General features: G+C 43.3%; 1 protein-coding gene across 1 annotated transcript in view; it reads left to right on the top strand.

The window, feature by feature from the left end:
• The window catches only part of LOC137415031 (uncharacterized), a 117,013-nt gene that overhangs the window by 62,459 nt on the left and 28,937 nt on the right, over positions 1 to 25,617 (top strand). Inside the window, exons 6-8 of the mRNA XM_078767643.1 lie at positions 3,729 to 3,883; positions 9,774 to 9,912; positions 13,763 to 13,859. Of these exons, the coding sequence (XP_078623769.1) occupies positions 3,729 to 3,883; positions 9,774 to 9,912; positions 13,763 to 13,859 (391 nt within the window). The remainder of the gene's footprint in view (positions 1 to 3,728; positions 3,884 to 9,773; positions 9,913 to 13,762; positions 13,860 to 25,617) is intronic.

Raw genomic sequence — 25,617 nt, 5'->3', positions numbered from 1 at the left:
ATAAAATGTGATTTGAGGATGGGGATGGATTGGGGTTCAGGCCTGTTTGAAGAGCAGCTTACTCAACGTTCGTCAGAGCAGGCTTGGCGGGAACCAAGGTTCACCAACGTTCCGCAATCCCCCTCTCCTTTCATCAACCTCCATGAGCAAGGATCGCGTTTTCACCACCCTGCCAAGAGCTGCTCTTCTTATTCCCTCTATCCTTCTCCCCCACTTTCTTGCTTCTGGAACAGCTTTTGGTTCGACATGACAATGACCAATGACACTGTTCGACATGACACTTCGACTTCTTCAGGCACACTACTTTTGCTAGATCCTTGTAAATCTGCTTCACAAAGTCCAGGAAACAGTAAATCAGCAAGACCTCCATGCCGGTCACGTTTCTTCTTCCTCACTTTTCCTGCCCTTTTTTTGCTCGTCAGAAAAAGGGTTGAATCCTTCCCAAAGCTGTTTTTGTGCAACACCACCAACAGTCAAAATCACGTGGCGTAAAGGGAGTCGGTATGGGATAAACTTTAAGAAAAAGGAAAAATAAATAAGAAAAGGTCCTATTTTAGGAACCACAACCGAACTGACCCCTATGCAACACACCCCAAACAACACTTCTCCCAAATGACCGACATTCCCACAAACGTAACAATACATTTATATTTCAAGCAATCCAGATAGACTTTGTGACAAAAAAACTTGCCAAAGCCTGACAGAATCAAAGTGGGCAGATATTGGTTCTGTGTCTTCTTTTCAATCTCACATGGGTCAATGAATATGGGGAGGAGGGGAGACGTGTTGCATTCCCTTGTGAATGTCTGTAATTGAAGTTCCATTCATTTACTTTACTAGGGGGGTCTGTTGGTCCGTTGTACCAAATTTTCATTGGTCTTCACGGCCCTGTAGCATACCTGCCTGCCGGACTCAGGGGGTTATTTTGGGTCCTCAGGGACTCTTGGGTGTTTTGGGTCCTCAGTGACTTTTGGGTCTTTTGGGTCATTAAGGACTTTTGGGTCATCTAGGTCTTTTGGGTCCTTGGGGACTTTTGGGTTTTTTGGGTCCTTGGGGACTTTTAAGTCTTTTGGGTCATTAAGGACTTTTGGGTAATCTGGGTATTTTGGGTCCTTGGGATATTTTGGGTCATCAAGGACTTTTTGGGGACTTTTGGGTAATTAAGAACTTTTGGGTCATCTGGATCTTTTGGGCCTGCAGGGACTCTTGGGTCTTTGGGGACTTTTGGGTCATCAAGGACTTTTTGGGTCCTTGGGGACTTTTGGGTCATGAAGGACTTTTGGGTCATCTGGGTATTTTGGGTCCTCAGGGACCTTTTGGTATTTTGGGTCCTCAGGGACTTTTGGGTCATCAACGACTTTTTGGGACTTTTTTTTTTTTTTGGTATACAGAATCGAGGCTCGTGAAAGAGCTAACATTTATTTCACAAACAAATCAAACAGACAAACAAAATATATAAAAAGAGGGAGCGGAAGACAAGATGGGGAGAGAAGGGGAAGCACACAAACACAACATTTGAGAGCAGGGAGATGTGTGGGAGAGAGAGGGCTTGGTGGGAGGAGGCGTGGGAAGGGGGTGGGAAAGGGGGGGGGGGGGTGGGAGAAGTATAAAACACAAGGACACCAAGGACTTCCAGGACAGAAGTTGGTATTTCAAAAAAGTGGATTTGGGGTGAAATTAGCGGGGGTAGAAAAGATCAAGGTTTTGGATGGGGGAAGAAAAGAGATGGTGGTGAACAGCTGTTTTAAAGACCTGGAGGGTGGAGTGGGATTGAAGAGAGTGAGGGAGTTTGTTCCAGAGGTGGGAGAAAAGAGGAATGAAGGAGTGAAGGTGAGCAGAGAGTCTTGATTTTGGCAGTTTAACCATAAGAGGGATGCAGGCAGATCTTGTGCGACCTGACCTTGTTGACTTTTGGGTCCTCAGGGATTCTTGGGTCTTTTGGGTCCTTGGGGAGTTTGGGGTCATCAAGGACCCTTTGCATCCTTGGGGACTTTTGGGTATTTTGGGTCATTTAAGGACTTTTGAATCATCTGGGCCTTTTGGGTCCTTGGGGACTTTTGGGTCATCAAGGCTTTTTGGACTACTTGGTGACTTTTGGGTCATTAAGGACTTTTGGGTCATCTGGGTCTTTTGGGTCCTTGTTGACTTTTGGGTCTTTTGTACCCTCAGGAACTTTTGGGTCATCAATGACTTTTTGGATCCTTGTTCACTTTTGGGTCATCTTGGTTCTTTGGGGACTCTTAGGTCTTTTGGGTCATCAAGGACCTTTTGGGTCCTTGGGGACTTTTGGGTCATTAACGACTTTTGGTCATCTGGGTCTTTTGGGGACTTTTGTCATCTTGGTCCTTTGGGTCTTTGGGGACTCTTAGGTCTTTTGGGTCCTCGGGGACTTTTGGGTCATCAAGGACCTTTTGGGTCACTAAGGACTTTTGGTCATCTTGGTCTTTTGGGTCCTCAGGGACTTTTGTGTAATCAAGGACTTTTTTGGTCCTCAGTGACTTTTGGGTCATTAAGGACTTTTGGGTCATCTGGGTCTTTTGGGTACTTGGGGACTATTGGGTCTTTTGAGTCCTTGGGGACTTTTGGGTCATCAAGGCTTTTGGGCCACATTTGGGTCATCAAGGAGTTTTGGGGTCTCAAGTGTTAAATGGTCTTCCAAGGTGTAAGGGGTCTCAGCAGTCTAAAGGGGTAAAAAGTACATTTGAATAGTACGTAATTAATTAATAGACGTCAAAAAGTGTGCCCCCCCCCCCACGCACACACACAACTCATCCATTTATAGTAGATAGACTGATAGGCCAGTTCAGAGGTATCAACCTGAGCTGTGAATTGTCTAATTCCGGTTTGATTCACAGCAGACTAAGATGCAACAGGTGCTATGATATTTCTCAAGCAAGGCCAAACACATTCCCTGGCTGACTGCACAATAAGATGGGAATAACTGAGGCCATAGGCCATAGTAGTAGTGAGTGTAATAGTAGTGGTTGTAGTGATTTAAGGTTCATGGAGGAGCTTGTACAATGTACATGTATCATATGCAGGAAAAGACATGAGCAGACGTCAATGTACCTTTACCTGAATATACAGAACCGTTAGTGTCGATACTGGATAAGCACATGCAGTATTTAGGATTTGCACTTGGGTTATCTGCGTTATGACCAGGGCTGCAGATGGGAACTCGAACAGGCAAATACCCTATTGTTGTGGGGATAGATTTGACGACCTGTCTGCAAACCACCAATCCAACAGTTTACAGTCAGGTCGGTTGGAAAATCCAACAGAGTAGACAACTCAAATGCACTAACTTTCCACCATCTTGTCTGGCCATATTTAAACTTATCAATATGTGATAATCCATTATGGTAAAGTACTTTAAAAAGCGCAAGCATCTTCTTAAAGCACATAAACTTTCCTTGCTTTGAGGACAGTGGCTTTCAGATGCCATTTTCACTTCCTGTCGCCATTTTGTTGTGATTCTCTTGACCTAGTTGATGGATTTTTTTACTTCTGGGGAGATTCTGGGTGATCTTAAAGCACCAACACAGTGCTGGAACCTTCGAGATGATGGAGATCGCAGTTAAGGAAGTGTGTATCGCACCAAAGTGTGGATGTTTGTCTGTTCTTAGGCAGAAATGCGGTCAAAAAACGTCGTCGGCGTGATTGCGTGATTGTTTTATGACGTATTTCCACATGAAGCGAATCCAAGTGTTTTTTCTTTCTTTTTTTAGCAGTGAAATATGGACCAGTGACCAACATCACGGCCAAGGAGCAGGACGATCGAATTCACCTCGCGTGGAACTGTCCACTTGGCCTCGCTAACTGCTCTCTTGACTATCAAATTGAACACACAACAGATAAGGAGAAGGCAAAGACTGAAGTGAAGGTTGGAATTCGATTATATTTTTCCTCCTACTATAAAAACATTCTTTAAAATACAGGGTACTATTCTAGATTTGAAAAACAATGCTACTGCATGCTTCATTTAAGTTTCTTTGTTTGTCCTTTTAAATTAGTACGATTTCCGCATTAGAATACATTTTACAAATGTAAAAAGCTAAAATTGATTCTGCTGAGACTGTTGAAAATTTCCATCATCAGTTATCATTTTTATGCTTTCTTAGCTGAAGGGCACAGGCATTTTTTTTTTGCGTTGTCCATATATCCGTTATCAGATTTATAAGAAAAAAAATTGTATACATAGTCGAGGCTTGAGGAAGAGCGAAGAGCGATTGGACCTTGCTGATGATTGGAAGTAAGCTGATAGGTCTGTTGTTGAGGGGATCAGTGTTTGCACCTTTTTATGCAATGTGGTGATGTTGGCGGATTTCCAAGCAAATGGACGATGATCTAGCACAAATGATAGGGTGAAAAGGCCAGAAAGAGGATGTGCAAGAGCAGCAGAGCAGGTTTTCAGGACACGTGAGCCGAGGCCATCTGCTCCAGTTGCAGAATCACAGTCGAGGGTTGAAAGAAACTTCTCCACCTTTTTAGGTGCCAGAGATAGAGTCCAGGAGCAGTTGGGAAAGACAGGGAAGGGTGGGTACTGACAGTGAGGGGTTGGAGACACAAGATTTGGAAGAAAATCAAACAGAGAAACAAACAAGTACAGATACATTCAAAGTACACCGCCCCCATGCCAAATAATTAAATATCCTCCAGCGCGGCATTGCCGGGGCGCCTCTGGCACCCGGCAATACCGCCGTGCAGCTCAGTGAGACTGTATTTGGAGGGAGAGGTGCACAATAATTGATTGATTAATTGCACAATTAAAATCAATAAAAGATTATCATAAAATATTTTCTTAATCAATTGGCTAAAAGCATAACTAAACCACTAGTGCTTCATCCGAAGATGTAACTTTTAGAAATTTAATTAAATGAGTCATTGGTAAAAAAAATTAAATAATCAATTAATTAATCAAAAAATAATTGATCGATTAATTCAATAATCAAATCCAATCAATAAATCAAAAATACCCTTTACAGCCAAGTGACTTGGTCATTGTCATGTCCAAATATCAGTTTTCTAGCTTCCTAGCTCAAAAGGTGCCTGAGATATTGCCTAGATGAGAAAGAAAATAAATCGATAATGAAAATAAATAAATAATAATCATAAAAATGAAATAATTAATCAATTGGCTAATAGAACACATAAACCACCACCATTTCATCCAAATCTGTAACTTAAAAATAAATAAATTTTTAGTCATTAATCAAATAATTAAATAATTAATTGATTAATCAATAAATCAAAAATAGCAATTACAGCCAAATCACTTGGTCATTGTCATGTCCAAATATTAGCTTCCCAGCTCAAAAGGTGCCTGAGATATTGGCCAAATGAGAAAGAAAATAAATAAATGATTAATAATGAAAATAAATAAATAATAATCATTAAAATGAAATAATTAATCAATTGGCTAATAGAACACATAAACCACCACCATTTCATCCAAATCTGTAACTTAAAAATAAATAAATTTTTAGTCATTAATCAAATAATTAAATAATTAGTCGATTAATTGAATAATCAATAAATCAAAAATAGCATTTGCAGCCAAATCACTTGGTCATTGGCATGTCCAAATATCAGCTTCCTAACTCAAAAGGTGCCTGAGATAATGCCTAGAAGAGAAAGGAAATATATAAGTCCTTAATTAATCGATAATAATTAAGTAACTCATCAATTAATTGAATAATCAAAAAAACATAAAATTCCATTTTTGACAAAGTACTTACTCACTATTGTGCCCAAATTTCAGCTTCCTAGCTCAAAGGATGGCTGAGATATCACCCGGACAAACAAACAAACAAACAAACAAGTAAGAAAGAAATCAAACCAACAAACAAGAAAACAAACAAACAAACAAACTAGCAAACAACCAGAGTGAAAACTGAGTACTCCCTTTCAGCGTGCGTCATTGCCGAGCCCCCTTCGATGCCCGGCAATGACGTTATGCAGCGCCTGGAGTTGGCATAGGAAAGGAGCGGTGTACTCCTATGGAGCGGTGTACACCGCTCCATAGGAAAGGAGCGGTGCATAGGAAAGGATGCATTGGAGTCATCAGAAGGAACCGGAGACGGCTGTGGTGTCATTTGAAGAGAGGGAAGAGATGGAAGAGAAGCATACACCCAAAACAGACTTAACAAGGTGTCACCAGGTTTTAGAGGAGGGAGACAAGTTTGAAAATTAATTTGAAGGTTCAATCTCGAAGTCGGACAGATGTTGTTTTCTGGCTCTCCTGAGAGTGGACACACTTTTTTGCAGACTTTATAGAATGTGCTGAGATTGCCATCGGTCGGATTATCCTTCCAGGAAAAGGAAGGAAAGTTGTTTCAGAGCAACTGCCTCACCACAGTTCTACCATGGGCAGGAATAAGGGTAGGATAAATGAAGACGAGATGGGATGAATCGGTGCATGAGAGAGAGCAGGTTTATGTGGAATAATTCCCAGGCTGAATTAATATCAGGGGCAAAAGATAGAGGAGATCAGTGCCCAAGAGAAATGGCTGCTTGCAGTCCCTGCCAATTTGCTTGAGAGAAATGCCAGAAATGCCAGCTCTCTGAGAATATCCAGAGAGATGTTTACTTTCACAAGCATATGATCAGATGAACCAATTGAAGCAGAGCTAGAGCAGGAGACATTTGCAGGAAAGTTAGTCATTACCATATTCAGAAGGGAATATTTGCCATTGGGAGAAATCCGGGTTGGAAAGTTTATAGATTGAGTCAGTCCCATGGAGTCATAGAAGTCCTTAGCGGAAGTCCCATGGCTGGTGAAAGAGGAACCAACACCCAGCCAAGTTTCACGGTGACAATTGAAATCACCACATATGAGGAAGAGAGAGTTGGGATGAGTGGTTAAAAATTTGTCCATGTTGACTGAGAGAGATGTAGATGGAGTTGTCACTGTGAGAAGGATGGTACAATACACAGATGAACAAGAGGTGGGAGTGGAGGGGAAGTCACAGCCAAAGGTATCCCTGGGGGTTGTGAGGTCTAGGATCAGTACAAGGGCAGCGAGAAATTGATTTATTGATGTAAAGTGCAAATCTGTCGCTGGAGGAGACCGATCAAATCTGAGGAGACAATAACTGGGGAGAGACACTAAAGAGTTGGGGACGTCCTGTGGAAGGAAGGATTATGTGAACCAGATGATGTCTGGTTTATCGGCAGCGGCCTGGATTGAGAAATCCGTCAGGTTAGAGTGGCGATGTCAGATGTTTGAGGCTCACACAGTTTAGATAAAGGGGGGGAGGAGGCATTGGGTTGGTCCAGGAATAGGAGGGGGGCAGGGGGCTTTGTGGGGACAAGGTGAGGCTTTGGGGGGAAGGGGTAAGGGGTAACATTTGAGGTGTAGGTTGCGAGGGAAGGTTTGAATGTGTGGGCTGCGGGGAAGGTTTCAGTGTGTGGGCAGTGGAGGAGAGTTTGAACGTGTGGGTACGAGTGAGATTTGAATTTGTGGGATCCAGGTGAGGGTTTGAGTGTGTGGGGTGTGGGTGAGGGTTTGAGTGTGCAGAGTGCGGGTGAATATTTGACTGTGTAGGGTGCAGTTGAGGGTTTGTGTGTCGGGTGTGGGTGAGGGTTTGTGTGTGTGGGGTGCGTGTGAGGGTTTGTGTGTTGGGTGCGGGTGAGGTTTTGAGTGTGTCAGGTGTGGATGAGGGTTTGAGTGTGTAGGGTGCAGGTGGGGGTTTGAGTGTGTAGGGTGCAGGTGGGGGGTTGAGTGTGTAGGGTAAAGGTGAGGGCTTGACTGTGTAGGGTGCAGTTGAGGGTTTGTGTGTCGGGTGTGTGTAGGGTAAAGGTGAGGGCTTGACTGTGTAGGGTGCGGCTGTGAGTTTGAGTGTTTGGGAAGCGTGGGAAAGTTTGGGAGCGGTTGAGGGTTTGAGTGCTGACATGACAACTTGAGAACCACTGAAGGGATTTCAACCAAACTTGGCAAAAGTATGGACTGTAATACACAGATTATATTATGTAATTTTGGGGTTCAACAGGTTAAGGGTCAAATGTCATGCGCCCTTTGAGATTTATTTTGCAGATCACAACTCAAGTTAGAAACATCTGATGCCTCTCTTCTACTTATCACTCTTTTCTCTGTCACTCTTTCTCTAATATGATCTTTAATTGTTCATGTTATCTTTAATTGAGATCAAATGTAGTACTGTCGGGCCCCGTTATTCGCAGTTCCGCTATTCGCAGGTGATAAAATACGACCTGTTTCTCTATTCGCGGAAAAGTGTCCCGTGAATTCTCGTTTTTTTCCTATCCGCGGCCGTGTTCCGCTCACCGCAGGCAGGTTGGTGGTCTTTCTGTCTTCTACCGACTCCTCTCCGGCCTTGCTCCTCCAGCTCTCTCTGGGCTCTGTCCCCCAAATATTCCTAAAGGTCGCACAAGATCTGCCTGCAACCCTCTTATGGTTAAACTGCCAAAATCAAGACTCTCTGCTCACCTTCACTCTTTCATTCCTCTTTTCTCCCGCCTCTGGAACAAACTCCCCCACTCCCTTCAATCCCACTCCTCCCTCCAGGTCTTTAAAACAGCTGTTCACCACCATCTCTTATCTTCCCCCATCCAAAACCTTGATCTTTTCTACCCCCGCTAATTTCACCTCAAATCCTCTTTTTTGAAATACCAACATCTTTCCTGGAAGTCCTTGGTATCCTTGTGTTTATACTTCTCCCACCCCCCCCCCCTTCCCACGCCACCTCCCCCCAAGCCCTCTCCCTCCCACACATTCCCGATGTCCCTCACAAATGTTGTGTTTATGTGCTTCCCATTCTCTCCCCATCTTGTCTACCACTCCCCTTTTTATATACTTTGTTTGTTTGTCTGTTTGATTTGTTTGTGTGATAAATGTTAGCTTTTTCACGAGCCTCGATTATGTATACCAAAAAAAAAAAAAAAAATTGCGGTTTTTTTCCTATTCACGGCCGTGTTCCGCGAATTCGTGTTTTTTTCCTATTCACTGCCGTGTTCCGTGAATTTGTGTTTTTTTTTTCCTATTCGCAGCCGTGTTCCGCGAATTTGTGGTTGTTTTTTTCCTATTTGCGGTCATGGTCCTCAAATTCGCGGATTTTCTTCAACATTCACGGGTTTTGCCTCACCATTCGTGGATTTTGTCTCGCCATTCGCAGTTTATTCCTCTCTATTTGTGGATTTTCGCGACTCGGGAACCTATCCCCCCTTTTTCCATCGAAACAATGCCCCGCTATTCGCGGTTTCGCAATTCGTGGATTTTCCAGGAATGTATCCCCCGCGAATCGCGGGGTCCGAGGGTAGTTGGTTGACATCTAATGTGAATTGATGCATAATAATCAATAAATGTGTTTGTGTCAAATTCTATTTCCTAGTTTACTTCTGTGTTCTTGTTTCTGATTTGACCGATGGGACATGCGATGGGACACCTTGGAAATCATAATGCCTGAGCTGAAAATGAACTGAAAACTCAAAATGTGGACATCAGCTGAAATTTTGAAAATAGTCTATTCAAAGTGATTCTTCTCTTTTCGTATGCAGCACAAAGCTGTGGGCTAGCATCATTGGGTGGGGCGTGGCTGTGCCACTGATACAATGCCCTTTGCTGGTTATGGCAGGAATTTGTAATTTGTTCAGGGTGCCAGCGACAGCTCACCGCAGAAAAACAGAATTATTGTCCATTGAAACAACAACTTGTAGGCTAGTATAATTTTGCTCAAAACCAGGGTGAGCATGACCTAAGTGCAGAATTGAAGTGTTTTCTTTTTTTGTCTTCACTCCCTTTGCAATGTCCTTTGCAGACCATCCAACAGAGCACATACTATGATCTGATGCACATTTCACCTGGCACCTGCTATACATTCCGCATTACAGTCAATTCTGAAAGCAATATGGAGAATGAGTGGAGTGAACCTTTAGAGTGCTGTTTGACCAATAAAGGTATGACCATCACAGAGTTTTGCACTTTACCTTTACACACTTTACAAATCACATGTTTCAAGGAATCTTTTCCAACCCCTCCCCCCCCCCCCTCCAACATTATTTTCTCTCCCTCTTTCATACATCACCTTTATTGGTCCTCTAACGGTTTTACCGGAGGGGACTAGAGGTTTGCTGTCCGTCTATCTGTCCGTCCGTCCCGCCTGTGGTTTTTCAGATTTTTTTCCCCCATACCCTTTAACATATTCAACTGAAACTTGGTACATGGCTTTATTATAATAAGTCACAGAACAAGTTCAGGTTTCAGGTGTTTCATCAATCTTACACACAGTTATGCCCTTTTTGGACTTTGAAAGATATCACACCCCCATAGGGGACATTACATGTCTTACAAAGCAATTCTCGCTCTTCTTTTCTCTGTCGTGTTGGGCTATACAAATGAGGTGTCCCTGCTTCTCTTTGCTGCTTCCTGGTCGAACCCTCGATGATTCGAGTTGCCGAACAGTATACAAATTGCTCTGTGAGCTTCACATGTGGAGCCAACGATGCCTGAAGGTAGAAACAGTTTCTTGCATGACCGTGTACTTTGGTCTTTGGGCCGTGGTGCGGTAGGTGTGTTCGTTTGAGAAGGTTTGTATGTTTGTATAACATGTTTTAGCTTTGTCTAAAGCTCTAATATATCCTTCATTTATTTATTTATTTTAGATTAAAATGTGTTTCTTAATAGGAGAGAAACATACCCAAGAATGATGCACAGTCTGCTGAGCTTACAAGATTCCCATCAGGATTCACAACTTTCTATTATTTTTTTTTTTCCCTTTGACTGGTTTTGTATTTCACATCTGAGGCTAACCCCCGCTCCAGCAGGGAAACTGGCCTAAAAATGCCTGTTATTGTGTTTGTCCTTTTCTCTTTTCTCATACTTTGTGTCTTTTTTCTCTCTCTCCGAAGTTCTTATGGAACACAAATTTGATTCTAAGTTGTATGACTCATTACCCTCGCCAGAGGAGAGGGTATTGCAGTTGAGTCCGTTTGTCTGTCTGTTTGTCTGTTTGTTTGTCCGCACAGAATAAATATGATTTTCTCTGCAACCGTTGGTCCGATTGACAGGAAATTTTCACCATAGGTGCAACTCCACCTGTAGAATTTTTAAATAATAATGACGTCATTTGTCACGTGGTTCGGCCGCCATCTTGGAAAAACCGAAAAACTTTGAACCTCTTTTTCTCTGAAAACGCTGAATAGAAAAAATTGAGACGTGGCTCATTGTAAAGTACTCTCCATGCGGAATCAAATATGTTAATGATGTCATAGGTGCCTCCATTATGACGTCATAATTCGACAAGTACAAATCTTCATCCAATCAAGATGAAATGTATTAAGCGCCATGTAGGCATAAATTGGTGGCGGGGGAAAAAAGAAATGATGACGTCATCGGTCACGTGGTTCGGCCGCCATCTTGGAAAAACCGAAAAAAAAATTCACCTCTATATCTGCGAAAGCGTTGCATCGAAAAAATTGAGACATGACTCATTGTAAAGAACTCTCCATGTGGAATAACATCTGTTAATGATGATGTCATAGGTGCCTTCATCATGACATCATAATTCGACAAGTACAAAACTTCATCCGATCAAGATGAAATTTCTTGAGCATAATCTAGGGATAATTGGTGGAGAAAAAATAATGATGACGTCATCAGTCACGTGGTTCGGCCGCCATATTTGTTTTCACACAAAAGCCTTAAAAACCACTGAAAACACATCCTGGCGAGGGTCTGCAATCTCTGAATGCTCTTTCTTGTTTAGTACTTGTTATTAAAGTTATGGATCATCAAATAAATATTATGGAATTAGCATGCTTTGCAATCCATATTTTTAAGTGTTTTGAAATATTGCGGGACGAGGGATGTTCAGACGGTTCTATGAACGAGATCTTCGCAATAGTTCACGAAATGCCAACTCTAATTTATTTTTAAGAGACAAGCAAATGTAATTGTGAGAAAATATTTTACTTTCTAATTATCTATGGGCTGGTACGATAGCTGAAAGCCATGCACACTCGTTTCAGCTGTTTGGACTGGGTTCAAATCCCGACCCGGCTATAAACCTCCAACCTGGTGTTTCGCACAAAGGGTGATCGGCATCAACGTGTCCACCTTCCATCAGAAGGACGTTGACCCAGAGGGCCCGTCTGCTGGCACTGGTCATTGATGGGCATCCAATGCCCCATATAGTGTTTATCATGAAGGGGAGGCGAGTTATCACTGGCAACCTGAAAAAATTACAAGTTCGTGCCACCTTGGATTGAGTATTCTGAGACTGAGTGGTGATCTCTCCAGGATTGCTTCTGGCCTTGAAACATTCATCGATTTGCTGTATGTGAACTCCCCTGAAGCTCTGCCGAGATTATGGGCCTCCATTAATGCTCCGTGTAATTAATTATAAATAATATTTTTAACTAGAGCAATTTGACTGCGTCGCCAATATGCCTCTGCATAGTTCCTACCCGTGACAACGGGTAGATGCCCTCGTTGACTATCCTAAAAATAAATAAGTTTGATTTAAATCCCTTTAGAGCTGTTCTCAAGTATCACATTTTTACCAGACATGACAGGTTTCACATTGATTGGTGAAGCGGTTTCTGAGATATAATTATTTAATATTTTCCTTCAATCCAATATTGCTGCCAAACCATGTGACCTATGATATCATAAATTTAACATTTCAATACAAATGGGTCATAGATCATGTGCATGCAATTTCAGATTTTTAGGATGAGGCATCCGATTAAAACATTTATGGCTGGTATACCACTTCACCTATGATGTCATCACGACCATGCTTTTGTTCCCCATTGGGAGTACTGTACTTGACAATGTGCCAAGTTTCAAAAATTTCCATTCAGCAGTTTCCAAGAAATCTTTTTTATTTATTTACATTTAATCCAAGATGGCTGCCATACCACGTGATCTATGAAGCCATAATTATCATAAAAACATTACACATGGGTGTTGTTCATACACTGAAAGTTTCGTTTCGATCGGACATGTGGTTGCTGAGAAAAACGAGCTTTAGCCTGTATGGACGGATGTACACAAAAACATAATGCATAAAACGCATAAAAATGCATAAAATGCAGACGCATAAAAATGCATAAAACGCATAAAAATGCATAAAATGCAGACGCATAAAAATGCATAAAATGCAGACGCATAAAAATGCATAAAACGCATAAAAATGCATAAAATGCAGACGCATAAAAATGCATAAAATGCAGACGCATAAAAATGCATAAAACGCATAAAATGCATAAAAATGAAACGTTGGCGTTTCTTGGATTATTGTGAGTATCTCATACGCATAACTTTATGAATGCCCCAGCTAAAAGTTACATAAATCTCACATTTTTTTCTCTTTCCTCGAATTATTTTTGTGTGCATGGTCTAGAAAGAGCTAGAATAGAATTGAATGGAATGGAACAAAATGGAAAGGAGAAAACAGCAACAGCAAAGTAGAAGTGACAGTGGGATCAAGGGGGATGTTTATGTAAGGACATATTGGGGTGAAGAAGCTACACACAAGATGAATGAAGCACAGCAAGAAGAGGAAGGGGAAACCGGGGATGAAACAGAGAAGGAACAAAACATACAATCGACAACAAACAAACAAAAATAGGTGAGGGAGAGTGGGAAACGTCACAATAACCTGGAAAAATGGATGCTTGGTAATGGGGTCATTTTGGGGTCGAAGAGATCATGACTCATGAGTAAGGACGGGGGATAACCTAAGGTAGTGGTGAGGATCTGTCCTTGTTTTAACATTGTCTTTATCGTTTTCTTTTCATACAGGTAATATGCTCATTTCCGTTTGGGTGATCACTGGTATTTCTCTCACTCTACTCATCATTGCTGTTATGGTGTGGTTTGCTGTTTTCAACTGGAGAGGGTGAGTAATTTTTTGTCATTAGAAAATTTATTTCGTACCAAAATGAATTACCAAAGACATGAGAAGAAGAAGCATGTTTACTATGTGCCTGTGCAACACGACCAAATGGACTTTGACCTGAACTAAAGTGAAGTTAAACACGAGACTAATCAGAAATTTACGAGATGGCTTCCTTATGGAAGGAAATAGAGCTCGACAGTTGTCAATCAGGAAGGAAATTTGACACTTTTTTATTTTATTTTGTTATATCTTTTTTTTAAATTGACTAATTTTTTTTAGTTGATGTCTTCAATGTCATTGTAGTATATTTGCTGTTCATTATTTACATTTTGAAACATTTGATGAGAATTCATTAAAACAAGACCAAAAGTCTAACAGCTGCGTAGCTGGGCTTGCAAAATATTATAAACCACAAACACATATTATTAGCTTTTTAAACAGTCGTTAATGCTGCTTATAAACATTAAACAAAGAAATTTGGAGGAATCTCGACATCCATGAGGTAGGTTTTACTTACAGAACTGAGGGAAGATCTACTGTAATCGATGTACCCCACAAGGGTTGGGGTTGTGCTCATTTACCAAGCAGCTATCTAGCGCTTGCCAAGCCAGCCGTTCCTTAAGGGTTGTGAATGGAGTGCTTGCTTGAATGCTTAAACCACTTGGCGATCTCTCCACAAGAAACTTGGTAAATGAACACACCCAATGTTCTTGTGACCCGACCATAGATCGACTGTAATCTATACACCCCAAAGAGGAATGACCCTTTCTGCAGCTCCCGTAAGCGGGTGTCAGCCTACTTGTAAATTAAAATGTCGGTTATGTAAATGTAAAATGTAATGTAAATTAAATTTACATACTTGTAAATTAATGACATCATAGACGTAGAGACGTAACGGACACAAAACTGCCGCTTCTTTAATATGTAGAACATGATGTATTTTAACTTACAGTGCGTTTGCAATCACTACGAAGGGATTAGTGTTATAATTAGATTTACTATAATATTAACGTTACGTTATCATTATTTCGAAAATGATATTACCATAAAAAAACCGAGGTGAATTCCTTACTTCCTCGGTTATTAATATTAGTGCCGAACTAATATCTCATACGCATAACTAATATCTCATCACTGATTCATGAACCATACACCGCTTCAATCCATTAACCTTCCATTCATGACATTGGAATTAAAGTATTGTCGCGTGACTCCCCTTGGTTAATACCGGGTTAGTCACGGATAGCCAAAGCAAGCTTTTCAACTCTGAAGGCGATGCCCAAATGTGGATTTCACTATATATACGTAGGAGGAAGAAAGAAGAAGAAGAGGCTGAAGCTCTTACCTGAGCAATCCCGCTAGGCAGTCTGAAACCTGCGGAAAATAAACTCAAACAAAAACTGGGTTAATAAATGTACAGAAAATAATGAAAGGATTTATTAAATAAAATGCTGGTAACAAGAAAAACACGATGGTAAAACTAAGTTCCTAAAGGATTCTTCACACCAGACTTATAACACGGATGAGGGATAAAATAACGTTGGAAAATAATGGTGTGATTTATCGTGCACTTAGCTCTGATCAGCTTGTGAAGGTCTCGCCAGGGTCTGCGAATGGGTCCGGCTGGCGTGTGCACACGGAACGCGTGCGTTGGCAGGAACTAAGCCACGTTGCATCTGTTCGCGCTGCAGCACTCGCACCAGGTCTCGTCATGCCGCAGCGGCAAGTCACGCGTCGTTTCCGCCTGCAAAACTCTGCACGTTCCCCCGGTGGCATCTCTGATCACTTTGTCTCTCCACCAAAGTCTGATCCCAACAAGAAGAGGAAGATGTCGGCGTGAAGGGCAATACACAAGGGCCAGAGCAAGAGAGATCGTTCAGGGCTGGTGAAGGCATGAAAAGCAAAAAGTCAAGAGCGAAAATATTGGGCAGGGAGTTATTTTATCGGCCGTCCCGTGACGTCACCAGCGCTTCTCCTCCACTCAGCACAGTCCAACACTACCGTGTCCAGTTCTCCACCTATCAGCACGCAGTCCGCCTCTGACGTCAGCGGTGGTCTTTGCCAATTGGCGCACTGCTTACTGCTCCTCCTTCTTTCCCCAATCGGTGAGTCCTTCTTGCTCCGCCCTGGCCAATCAGCGAGTCTCTTCTTACCCCGGCCTTCCTGTTGATCAACTCCCGCCAAATCACTCCCTCCTGAGTGTGGCTCTCGGCCCGCGCGAGCTATGTGTGCTTGCCAGGCGGGATTGTTAGCCCTGGTGATTGATGCCTGGCTTCCGGTTGGGTTTTATTGTTATTTATGTTGTAATGGCCATTATCACTAGTGTCTTCGGTGCGGTGCCAAACGACACAAAGGATAATTCACATAGGGTAAGACTTACAAGGGATAATTTACCCTTATGCCCTCATCTAGTTAACATGCCCCGTCCCTCATGACGGGGATGAATATACAACTTAATCCGACATTCTGGCGAAACAGTACCTCTACTTATTGCATGGGGTGCTTCTTCTTCTTCACGACAGTCGGAGCATGATACCTACACAAATCTACCTGACTCTACATATCACTACCCCCACAAACAACAGTATTATGGTTATATTCACTATATTATTATTGTTATTACGAAAACGATACTACTGAAACGATACACTACTGTATTAAGAAACCTGGGCTTAATTTGTCCGAAGCGGTCCGAAGGTGAAGCATAACCCTGAAGGCCTATACGTACCATACCGTATTGTTGGAAGAGATGTAACGCCGATGCTTTCGATATTTCATGGTCATTTTAACAATCGGTTTGTTTGTGTTTCACACTGAATGAAAAACGTAAATTTAGAGCATGGCCATTGTGATATATGACAGGTTCGCCAATATGTTCGGCCTGAACGGCATATAAATCAAAATGGCAGTGCGTGGAGAGTCAGCCGCTGCACGGCCGTAATGACATCAGACGTAATCACATCACCCTGTCATGTGACCAGATTTGGTATACGTTTGAGGGGACATACATACATACATATGTCGTGGGTTTTATAAGTACCTTGTCTCAAACTCCGACAGTGTACAAGAGATTTATTACTTATAAAAAATAATACATGCATGGGAGATGCTGAAATGGTTTGTAAGATAGTAACACCACCATGGATGACATCACAGTCATTACAATCATGCACAGCCCGCACCAACATCTCAGCGAGCCACAGACTCGTAGTCTCAGCGAGCCATAACACAACCACAGACTGCCGCCTCGGAGAGAAATTGTACAAAGTTGGCAAGTCAAAGCCTCATAGGGAAATAATGTTTTGCAAGGTCAAACATGCGATTTTGTCAACAGTTTTGAAAGTCAGACAACCAGAAACTGGACTGGAAATGGGAGACAGTGTGACGCTGCTGCCACCATCAGGATAGGGATAATGAAATCCTTTACACATACATACATACAGATGGATAAACTGTTCGAGACGGCTCTGCCCGATGGGCTAAGCCGTAAAAAATTGTGACATAAAGTTATACAGTACTAGCGGAGAATTACAGACAGGTTAATTACCCCAAAATTATGGATGCACACACAGACACACACACACACACACACACACACACACACACACACACACACACGAAAACACACACACTGTGGGTGGAGGACTGATGTGCGGCAGGCTGTGGAAAACCGTGGATACTCAAAACCTTGGTTGGTAAAATGTCACACAGGATGTTAAAAGTGGACAAAATAATTTAAAATGAAAAACAGAAATATCTAATTTCGAATAATTATTAACCCCCTGAGTCAATACCTTGAAGGAGCACCTTTGCCAGGGATTCCAGCTTCGAGGGTTCTTGGGTATCAGCTTTGCACGTCTGGTTTGGGTAATTTCTCCCATTCTTCCTTGCAGATCTGAAGCCATTCCGGTGTAGCTTTGGCTGGATGCTTAGGGTCATTGTCCTGTTGTTAGAATGCAAATCTTAGCCGCAGTCTAAGGTCTTTTGCACTCTGAAGAAGGTTCTCCTCAAGGATTTGCCTGTATTTTGCTCGATTCATTGTTCCTCTATCCTTACAAGTTTCCCAGTCCCTGCCGCTGAAAAGCATCCCCAGAGCATGATGCCGCCACCACCATGCATTACGGTAGGGATGGTGTTGGATGGGTGATGAGCTGTGCTTTGTTTCCACCAGACGTAGCACTTTGCATTTAGGCCAAAGCGGCCAATTTTAAACTCATCAGACTACAGAATATTTTGCCTCATGCTCTGAGTCTTTTACATGCCATTTTGCAAACTCCATGCATGCTGTCATGTGCCTTTTCCCAGGAGTTGCTTCTGTCTGGCCACTCTCCCATAAAGCCTAGATTTGTGCAGTGCTGCAGAGACTGTTGTCCTTCCAGCAGGCTCTCCCATCTCAGCCAAGGAACTCTGCAGTTCTGTCAGAGTGGTCATTGGGTTCTTTGTCACCACCGCAATGCACTTTGCTCCTCTTCTCTCGGCTGCTATTGGCCAGGGGCCCCGTTTGATGAGCCAGATTACCACCCCCAGACCTATCACATGGACGATCCTCCTTTACCTTGGGTAGGATTGATCCTCAGCTTTCCCACCAAAACCTGTGCCTAAAGGCCGACTGGGAAGCGAAGAAGGACATAAATGACTGATTCCAAAGGATAGAACATTAAAAAGTGGTGGTTTATGGATGGCAGTTTTAGACACACCCATTGGGGAATGTGGGGGGGGGGGGGGGGGCATCTTTCTATTCATGAAAGTGATGCATATCATGATTTAATTACCTCATGCTTATTCTATGACATTTAATATGGAAAATAGCTAAACTATTCTATGCAATGTTAGCCCCGAGAAGTCATTTCCCGAGGGGGTCGCTATCCTGCAGCTCGACCTCCGACCCTGAAACCGTTAGCCACGGATAACTCTGCGGCCTGACGGGTTGCATGGCAACTGTGAGTGCCGGTTGAAGCCACCAAAGCTAGCAGGGCCCTCACTCTTAAAAATTGCGTTACCTTATTGGTGATTTGTATACTTTAACTAAGGAACCATGCTTTCAGCTCCACACACTGTCTACATGTTATGTACGGCCAAGCAAAACTGTGGATTGGAGTCGGCTACCCATTGGAGCGAATTTGTAGGGTACAATGTCCCGTCTATTTGCTTTTTTTTTTTTTTTTTTGGATACTGAATCGAGGCTCGTGAAAGAGCTAACATTTATTTCACAAACAAATCAACCAGCCAAACAAAATATACAAAAAGAGGGAGCGGAAGACAAGATGGGGAGAGAAGGGGAAGCACACAACCACAACATTTGAGAGCAGGGAGAAGTGTGGGAGGGAGAGGGCTTGGGGGCAGGAGGCATGGGAAGGGGAGGGGGGGTGGGGGGGGAGAGGTATAAAACACAAGGGGACCGAAATTAGCGGGGGTAGAAAAGATCAAGGTTTTGGATGGGGGAGGATAAGAGATGGTGGTGAACAGCTGTTTTAAAGACCTGGAGGGTGGAGTGGGATTGAAGAGAGTGAGGGAGTTTGTTCCAGAGGCGGGAGGAAAGAGGAATGAAGGAGTGAAGGTGAGCAGAAAGTCTTGATTTTGGCAGTTTAACCATAAGAGGGTTGCAGGCAGATCTTGTGCGACCTGTAGGAATATTTGGGGGACAGAGCCCAGAGAGAGCTGGGGGGGGGGGGGGCAAGGCCAGAGAGGAGTCGGTAGAAGACGGAAAGACCACCAACCTGCCTGCGGTGAGTGAGTGAAAGGCCCTTGGAGTTACCTTCATCGCGGGAGATTCCAATGATTCTGAACGCTTTGGTTTCAACAGCGTGAAGACGAGCTAGGTGTGAGGCAGGAGCACCAGACCAGAGGGGAGAGCAGTATTCCATAGAGCTGCGGATGAAAGCCTTGTATGTGGTGAGGAGCTCAGGTGTGCCAAGGAAGGGCTTCGCACGACGGAGGATGCCCAGTCGGCGACTGGCTTTGGAGGCCATATTTGAAATGTGGTTTTCCCAGGAAAGATCATGGCAAATAGTGAGACCCAAAATCTTGAGTGACAGAACTTCTTGGAGAGAATTATTCAGAAAGTGGATGGGAGGGTTTTCCAGTCGGTCTTTTCGGAGAGACATCGTAAGAGTGTGAGATTTATCAGGATTGAAAGACATGTTCCATTTGTTTGCCCAGTCTGTGATTTTGTCCAGGTCTGCAGAGAGTGAGGAGGCTGCAGACTGCCGATCTGAGGGATGAGGAATGGAGCGACAGAGAGTAGAGCCGTCAGCAAAGAGATAGAGAGGATTTTCAAGAGAGTCAGAGAGATCATTGATGAAGACCAGAAAAAGCACAGGGCCCAGAACACTACCTTGGGGAACTCCAGCCTGAACAGGAAGAGGAGATGAGAGAAACCCATTCAGGGCCACACGTTGACTATGACCAGAGAGGAAGTCCACCAGCCATGCGTGGAGATTTCCATGGATACCAAAGGAGGAGAGTTTGGTGAGCAGAGCAGGGTGCCAGACCGTATCGAAGGCACATGAAATGTCAAGGGAGACAGCTCTAATTTCCTGTTTGGCGTTGAGGACCTCCATCCATTGTTGAGAAAGCAGAAGTAGCATGTCCAGAGTAGAGTGACCAGGTCTGAAACCAAATTGATGATCAGAGATCAAGCCATTGGAGAAGAGGAAAGATTTCATATCTGAAGCAATGATGGATTCCATGACTTTGCTGATAATTGGGAGACGGCTGATTGGTCTGTAGTTGCTGGGATCTGTTTTTGCACCTTTTTTGTGCAAAGCGGTGATGTTGGCCGATTTCCAAGCAGATGGCAGATGACCTTGAGCAAAAGAGAGGGTGAAGAGAACAGAAAGAGGGAGTGAAAGAGCGGAAGAACATGATTTTAGGACCCGTGGCCTGATGCCGTCAGGATCAGTTGCAGAATCAGAGTCGAGGGTTGACAGAAACTTTTCCACCTTGTCAGGAGGAAAGGACACAGAGTCCAGGAGCAGCTGGGTACGACTGGGTACGGTGGGTACAGAGAGGGATGTGTTGCACACACTATGTCAGACCAATGAAGGAAAGGAGAACCAAGCAGGTTTGAAAGTACAGTTTACCAAAACTAAAGCATGTATTTACAATCACAATTATTATTTACAGCACATTTGCCAAATGGAGATCACAATCAACAGGGCACGTATTTACAGGGACATTCAAAAGAAGCACATACACAGACCAAAAGGCTCAGAGAAAAAGTAATGACCCCTTGCACGATAATTCCCATTCTACATTCTTAATTACCTACAACACAAAATAGGCGCGCCACACAATCAGACTGGGAAGAGTAGACAGAAAGATGAAGAGGTTGAGAAGAAGATGGGAGTGTGGTTATGGCACCTGACTCACCATACACAGAGAAGCAGGGCTGTGTCGATCCAAAGTGAGGGACAGGATGGGTGGGGGAAATGGGTAAATAGGGAATGTCGGTGCAGTTTCAGATATTGTGTGTTTCAGCGTGTATATATATATATATATATATATATACATGTCGAAAGATTTGTAGCTCAGGATTCATATTGTAAATTATAGCACACTGAGCACTAAAATCATTAAAAATTTCTTTATTAATAGCTTGACGTTTCAAGAACAAACTAATTCTCTTACTCAGAGGCGTTGAGTGTTGTGTTAACCGTTCCGTTGAGGACGGTTCACGTGATGGATTGATCCACGTCCTTGCCAATCACAGGGCTCCCCTGCATTCAAATGACTGCCGTTTTTGACGTTGTAATTGATTGCGTAGTGCTATGTATGTGGGGTGTAATTCGATGTGTCGGTTCATGGAATTTTTATCAATTGTGTGTTGGTGTGTGTGTATATGTGTGTCGCAACCACTGACAAACCTGTCTTGTCATACAGCACATTGGTGTTCAGTTAGCCTTGTGGTTAATCGTTTGGATGTTTGGCCCACATAATTGGCTTCACAATCTTCACATTGTATACCTGGCAAAAAAAGAAACGCAAGTTGATAAGACGCATTTTTTAAATGTGCATTGTTGTGCACAAATAATTATATCAATGACAAAGATTTGTAATACCATTTTAAGCACCTGTATTTTCAACCACATTTCTTGAGCGTCATGCCTCACTGAACCACCACAATGGGGGTTGAATGGATTTTCAAACAATCACTTACTGTGGTTTCCAAGGCTAAATTGCATAAGAATGTTGATGTTCCTGTGGTTGTCTGTGGTCCATGGAAGCTTGACCCGAATTCACTCAGCAGACGACAATGCCACGAGTTGTTAGGGTAGGGTTAGGGTAGGGTTAGGGTTAGGGTGAGGTTTAGGGTTAGGGTTGTTAGGATTGTTAGGGTTAGGGTTAGGGTTGTTAGGATTAGGGTTGTTAGGGTTAGGGTTAGGGTTGTTGTTGGGGTTGTTAGGGTTGTTAGTTGTTAGGGCTAGGGTTAGGGTTAGGGTTAGGGTAGGGTAGGGTTTGACATAAAAACTTGCGTTTCTTTTTTTGCCAAGTAGATGTTGTCGATGACATTCTTTCTGTCAAATTTGTGCACCTGGTCTTTTGGCTTTGACAGCTGTGCTCGTAAGGATGTTTGTGGTTTGTAGGTGATGTTGATGTTGTGTTCACATAGAATGCGGCTTGTGGTTTCGGAAGTGTGTTGTATGTATGGAAGTGCCACCGTGTGTGGAGGTTTGGTTGGATGGTGAGCTCACAATGGTGAGCCTTCTCCGAGGTTGTGGCTGCGGTACGTTGACGACACATTTGTGATAATAAAGAAGGCGGATGTTGACCGTTTCCACACAAAGATAAATTCAACATGGCCAGCAATACAATTCACATGTGAAGTAGAACAGGCTGGGTCTCTGCCATTCCGGGATGTACATCTTTCCAGGGACGGAAACGGCAAACTACACACGCAGGTGTACCGTAAACCTACTAACACAGACAAAGTATTGGATTACCGTAGTGGCCATCCCACCTGCCACAAAATAAGTTGTGTTCACAGCTTAGTAGATCGTGCAAAACACACTGCAGTGACCATGAACAACGCTGGATGGAAATGCTGCACGTCACTCAACGACTACGAGAAAACCACGACCCAAATGCATTTATCAAATATTGTCGCCGGAAATCCAACTACAGCAACAACAATCCAAACACACCTCCACACACGGTGGCACTTCCATACATACAACACACCTCCGAAACCACAAGCCGCTTTCTTCGTGAATACAACATCAACATCAACCACAATGTACGCCTTGCCTGCCAAGCTCAGGAGAAGCCATCTAGCAGTGCGTCATAATTGAGATCTTAGTTCAGATACTGTCACAAGTGCATACAAAACTCACAGTTACCGACCTGGTTTCACCCTTGTTGGGGCTTCATCAGGGCAACGCAGTGAGTCTTGCATACATTTGTGAATCTGAAAACCTTTCGGTTATAGACCAGTTATTATATATATATATGAATGTAAATGTATATACTCGTATAAAGCCCGTCAAAAATGACGGGTTGGAACAGTTTTTGATGGTACAGCCGCGTGAGCATGCCAAAGTCTGAAGTCTGCGCCTCGTGTCAGGTGTGCTTATATCATCATTATTTATTAGACATCATGCAGACGTAAATGAACACTCGTTTTACTCTGCGCACATTGCACATCACGTGCAGCAAATTTCACCTCCCTGTTCCTTGTATTTATTGTGATTACAAAAATACCGCTTCTGTACACCGACCTTGAGGCTCAGTTTGCAAGCCAACATCTACAATTCCAATGTAAGAGGCATAATTACTCTTCTTTTGGGTCTTCGGAGTCCTTGGGGTCTTTTGTGTCTGTGGGGTATTTTCTGTCCTTGGGGTCTTTTGTGTCCTCTGGGTCATTTTGGTCCTCGGGGTCTTTTGGGTCTTCAACGTTTTTTGTGTCTTTTGGGTCTTCAATGTCTTTTGTGTCTTTTGGGTCTCCTGGTTCATCGGTGTCTTTTGGGTCATTTGAGTATGTTGGGTCCTCAATCTGGATCTACGGGGTATTTAAGGGTCTTTGGAGGTATTTTGGGTCTTCGGGATAATTTGAGTCTTTGGGGTTCTAAGGGTCTTTAAGGGTCTTCAGGGTCTTTGGGATATTTTAGGTCTTGGGGTCTTTTGGGTCTTTATGGTCTATTCAGTCTTCTGGGTCTTTTCAATCCTTTCAGTTACCGGGATATTTTGGGTCTTTTCGGTCTTTGGGTCCTTTGTGTGTTCGGGGTCTTTTCGGTCTTCAGGGTCTTTTCAATCTTCTCGGTCTTTGGGGTCTTTAAGAGTCTTTGGGATATTTTGGGTATTTTCAGTCTTCAGGTTTTTTTGGGGTATTTTGGGTCTTGAACAGTTTTCAGAGTCTTTTGGGTCTTCAGGGTATTTTGGGTGTTTGGGGCCCATTGTGTCTTCAGGGTCTTTTTGGTCTTTTGGGTATTTTGAGTCTTTTGGGTCTTCGGTGTATTTTGGGTCTTCAGAGCCCTTGGGAGTCTTCTGGGTCCTTGGGGTATTTTGGGTCCTCTGGGTCTTTTGTATCCTCATGGTCTTTTGGGTCTTCATGCTCTTTTGGGTCTTTCTTTGGGATATTTTGGGTCTTTCATTGGGATATTTTGGGTCTTCAGAGTCTTTTCAGTCTTTTGGATCTTTTGGGTCTTTGGGGTATTTTGGGACTTCAGAGTCCTTGGGGGTCTTCTGCGTCCTTGGGGGTCTTCTGCGTCCTTGGTGTCTTTTGGGTCCTCTGGGTCGGTGGGTCCTCAGGGTTGTTTGTGTCTTTTGGATCCTCAGGGTCTTTTAGATCCTCGGAGTCTTTTGGGTCTTCAGGGTATTTTTGGTCTTCAGGGTCTTCGGGGTCCTCAGGGTCTTTTCAGTCTTTTGGCTCTTCAGGGTCTTTTTGGTCTTCAGGGTCTTTAAGGGTCTTTGGGGTATTTTGGGTATTTGGGGTATTTTGGGTCTTCATGACCTTTTGAGTCTTCTAAGTCCTTGGGGTCTATTGTGTCTTCAAGGTCTTTTGGGTCTTTGGGGTATTTTGGATCTTCAGAGTCCTTGTGGGTCTTCTAAGTCCTTGTGGGTCTTCTAAGTCCTTGGGGGTATTTTGGGTCCTCTGGGTCATTTGGGTCCTCAGGGTTGTTTGGGTCTTTTGGGTCTTTGGGGGTCCATTGGGTTTCAGGGTCTTTTCAGTCTTTTGGGTCTTTAGGGTCTTCGGAGTGTTGGGGTCTTTGGGCTATTTTGGATCTTCATGGTCTCTTGGGTCTTTTGGATCTTCAGGGTCTTTTGGATATTTTGGGTCTTCGGGGTATGGGTATTTTGGAAGTTTGGGGTCCATTGGGTCTTCAGGGTCATTGGGGTGTTTTGGGGTATTTTGGATCTCCAGAGTCCTTGGGGGTCGGTCCATGGGGTCATTTGGGTCCTCAGGGTTGTTTCGTTCTTTTGTATCCTTGGGTTCTTTTGGATCATTGGGGTCTTTTGAGTCTTTGGGGTCCTTGAGGTCTTCTGGGTCCTTGGGGTCTTCATGGTCTTTTGTGTATTTAACAGTCTACATGGTATTTTGGGTGTTTGTGGTCCATTGGGTCTTTGGGGTCATCTGGGTCCTTTGTGTCTTTTGGGTCCTCAGAGTCTTTTAGGTCTTGTAATTGGTGGACACAGAGTCGTGTTCAAAGATTGCCCATTAAAACCCCCCACTCAAATCCCTCCTAAAGCACTACTCAAAGCCTTTAAAACCTACCCTTATGAAGGGGGACACACACACAAACACACATTGTGTTTTATATGG

The sequence above is a fragment of the Myxine glutinosa genome, chromosome 13 (assembly GCF_964187855.1).
Source record: "Myxine glutinosa chromosome 13, kmMyxGlut1.1, whole genome shotgun sequence".
NCBI classification, from domain to species: domain Eukaryota; kingdom Metazoa; phylum Chordata; class Myxini; order Myxiniformes; family Myxinidae; genus Myxine; species Myxine glutinosa.
Note: the sequence above shows the minus strand (reverse complement) of the source record. Positions and strands in the feature narration are given on the sequence as shown.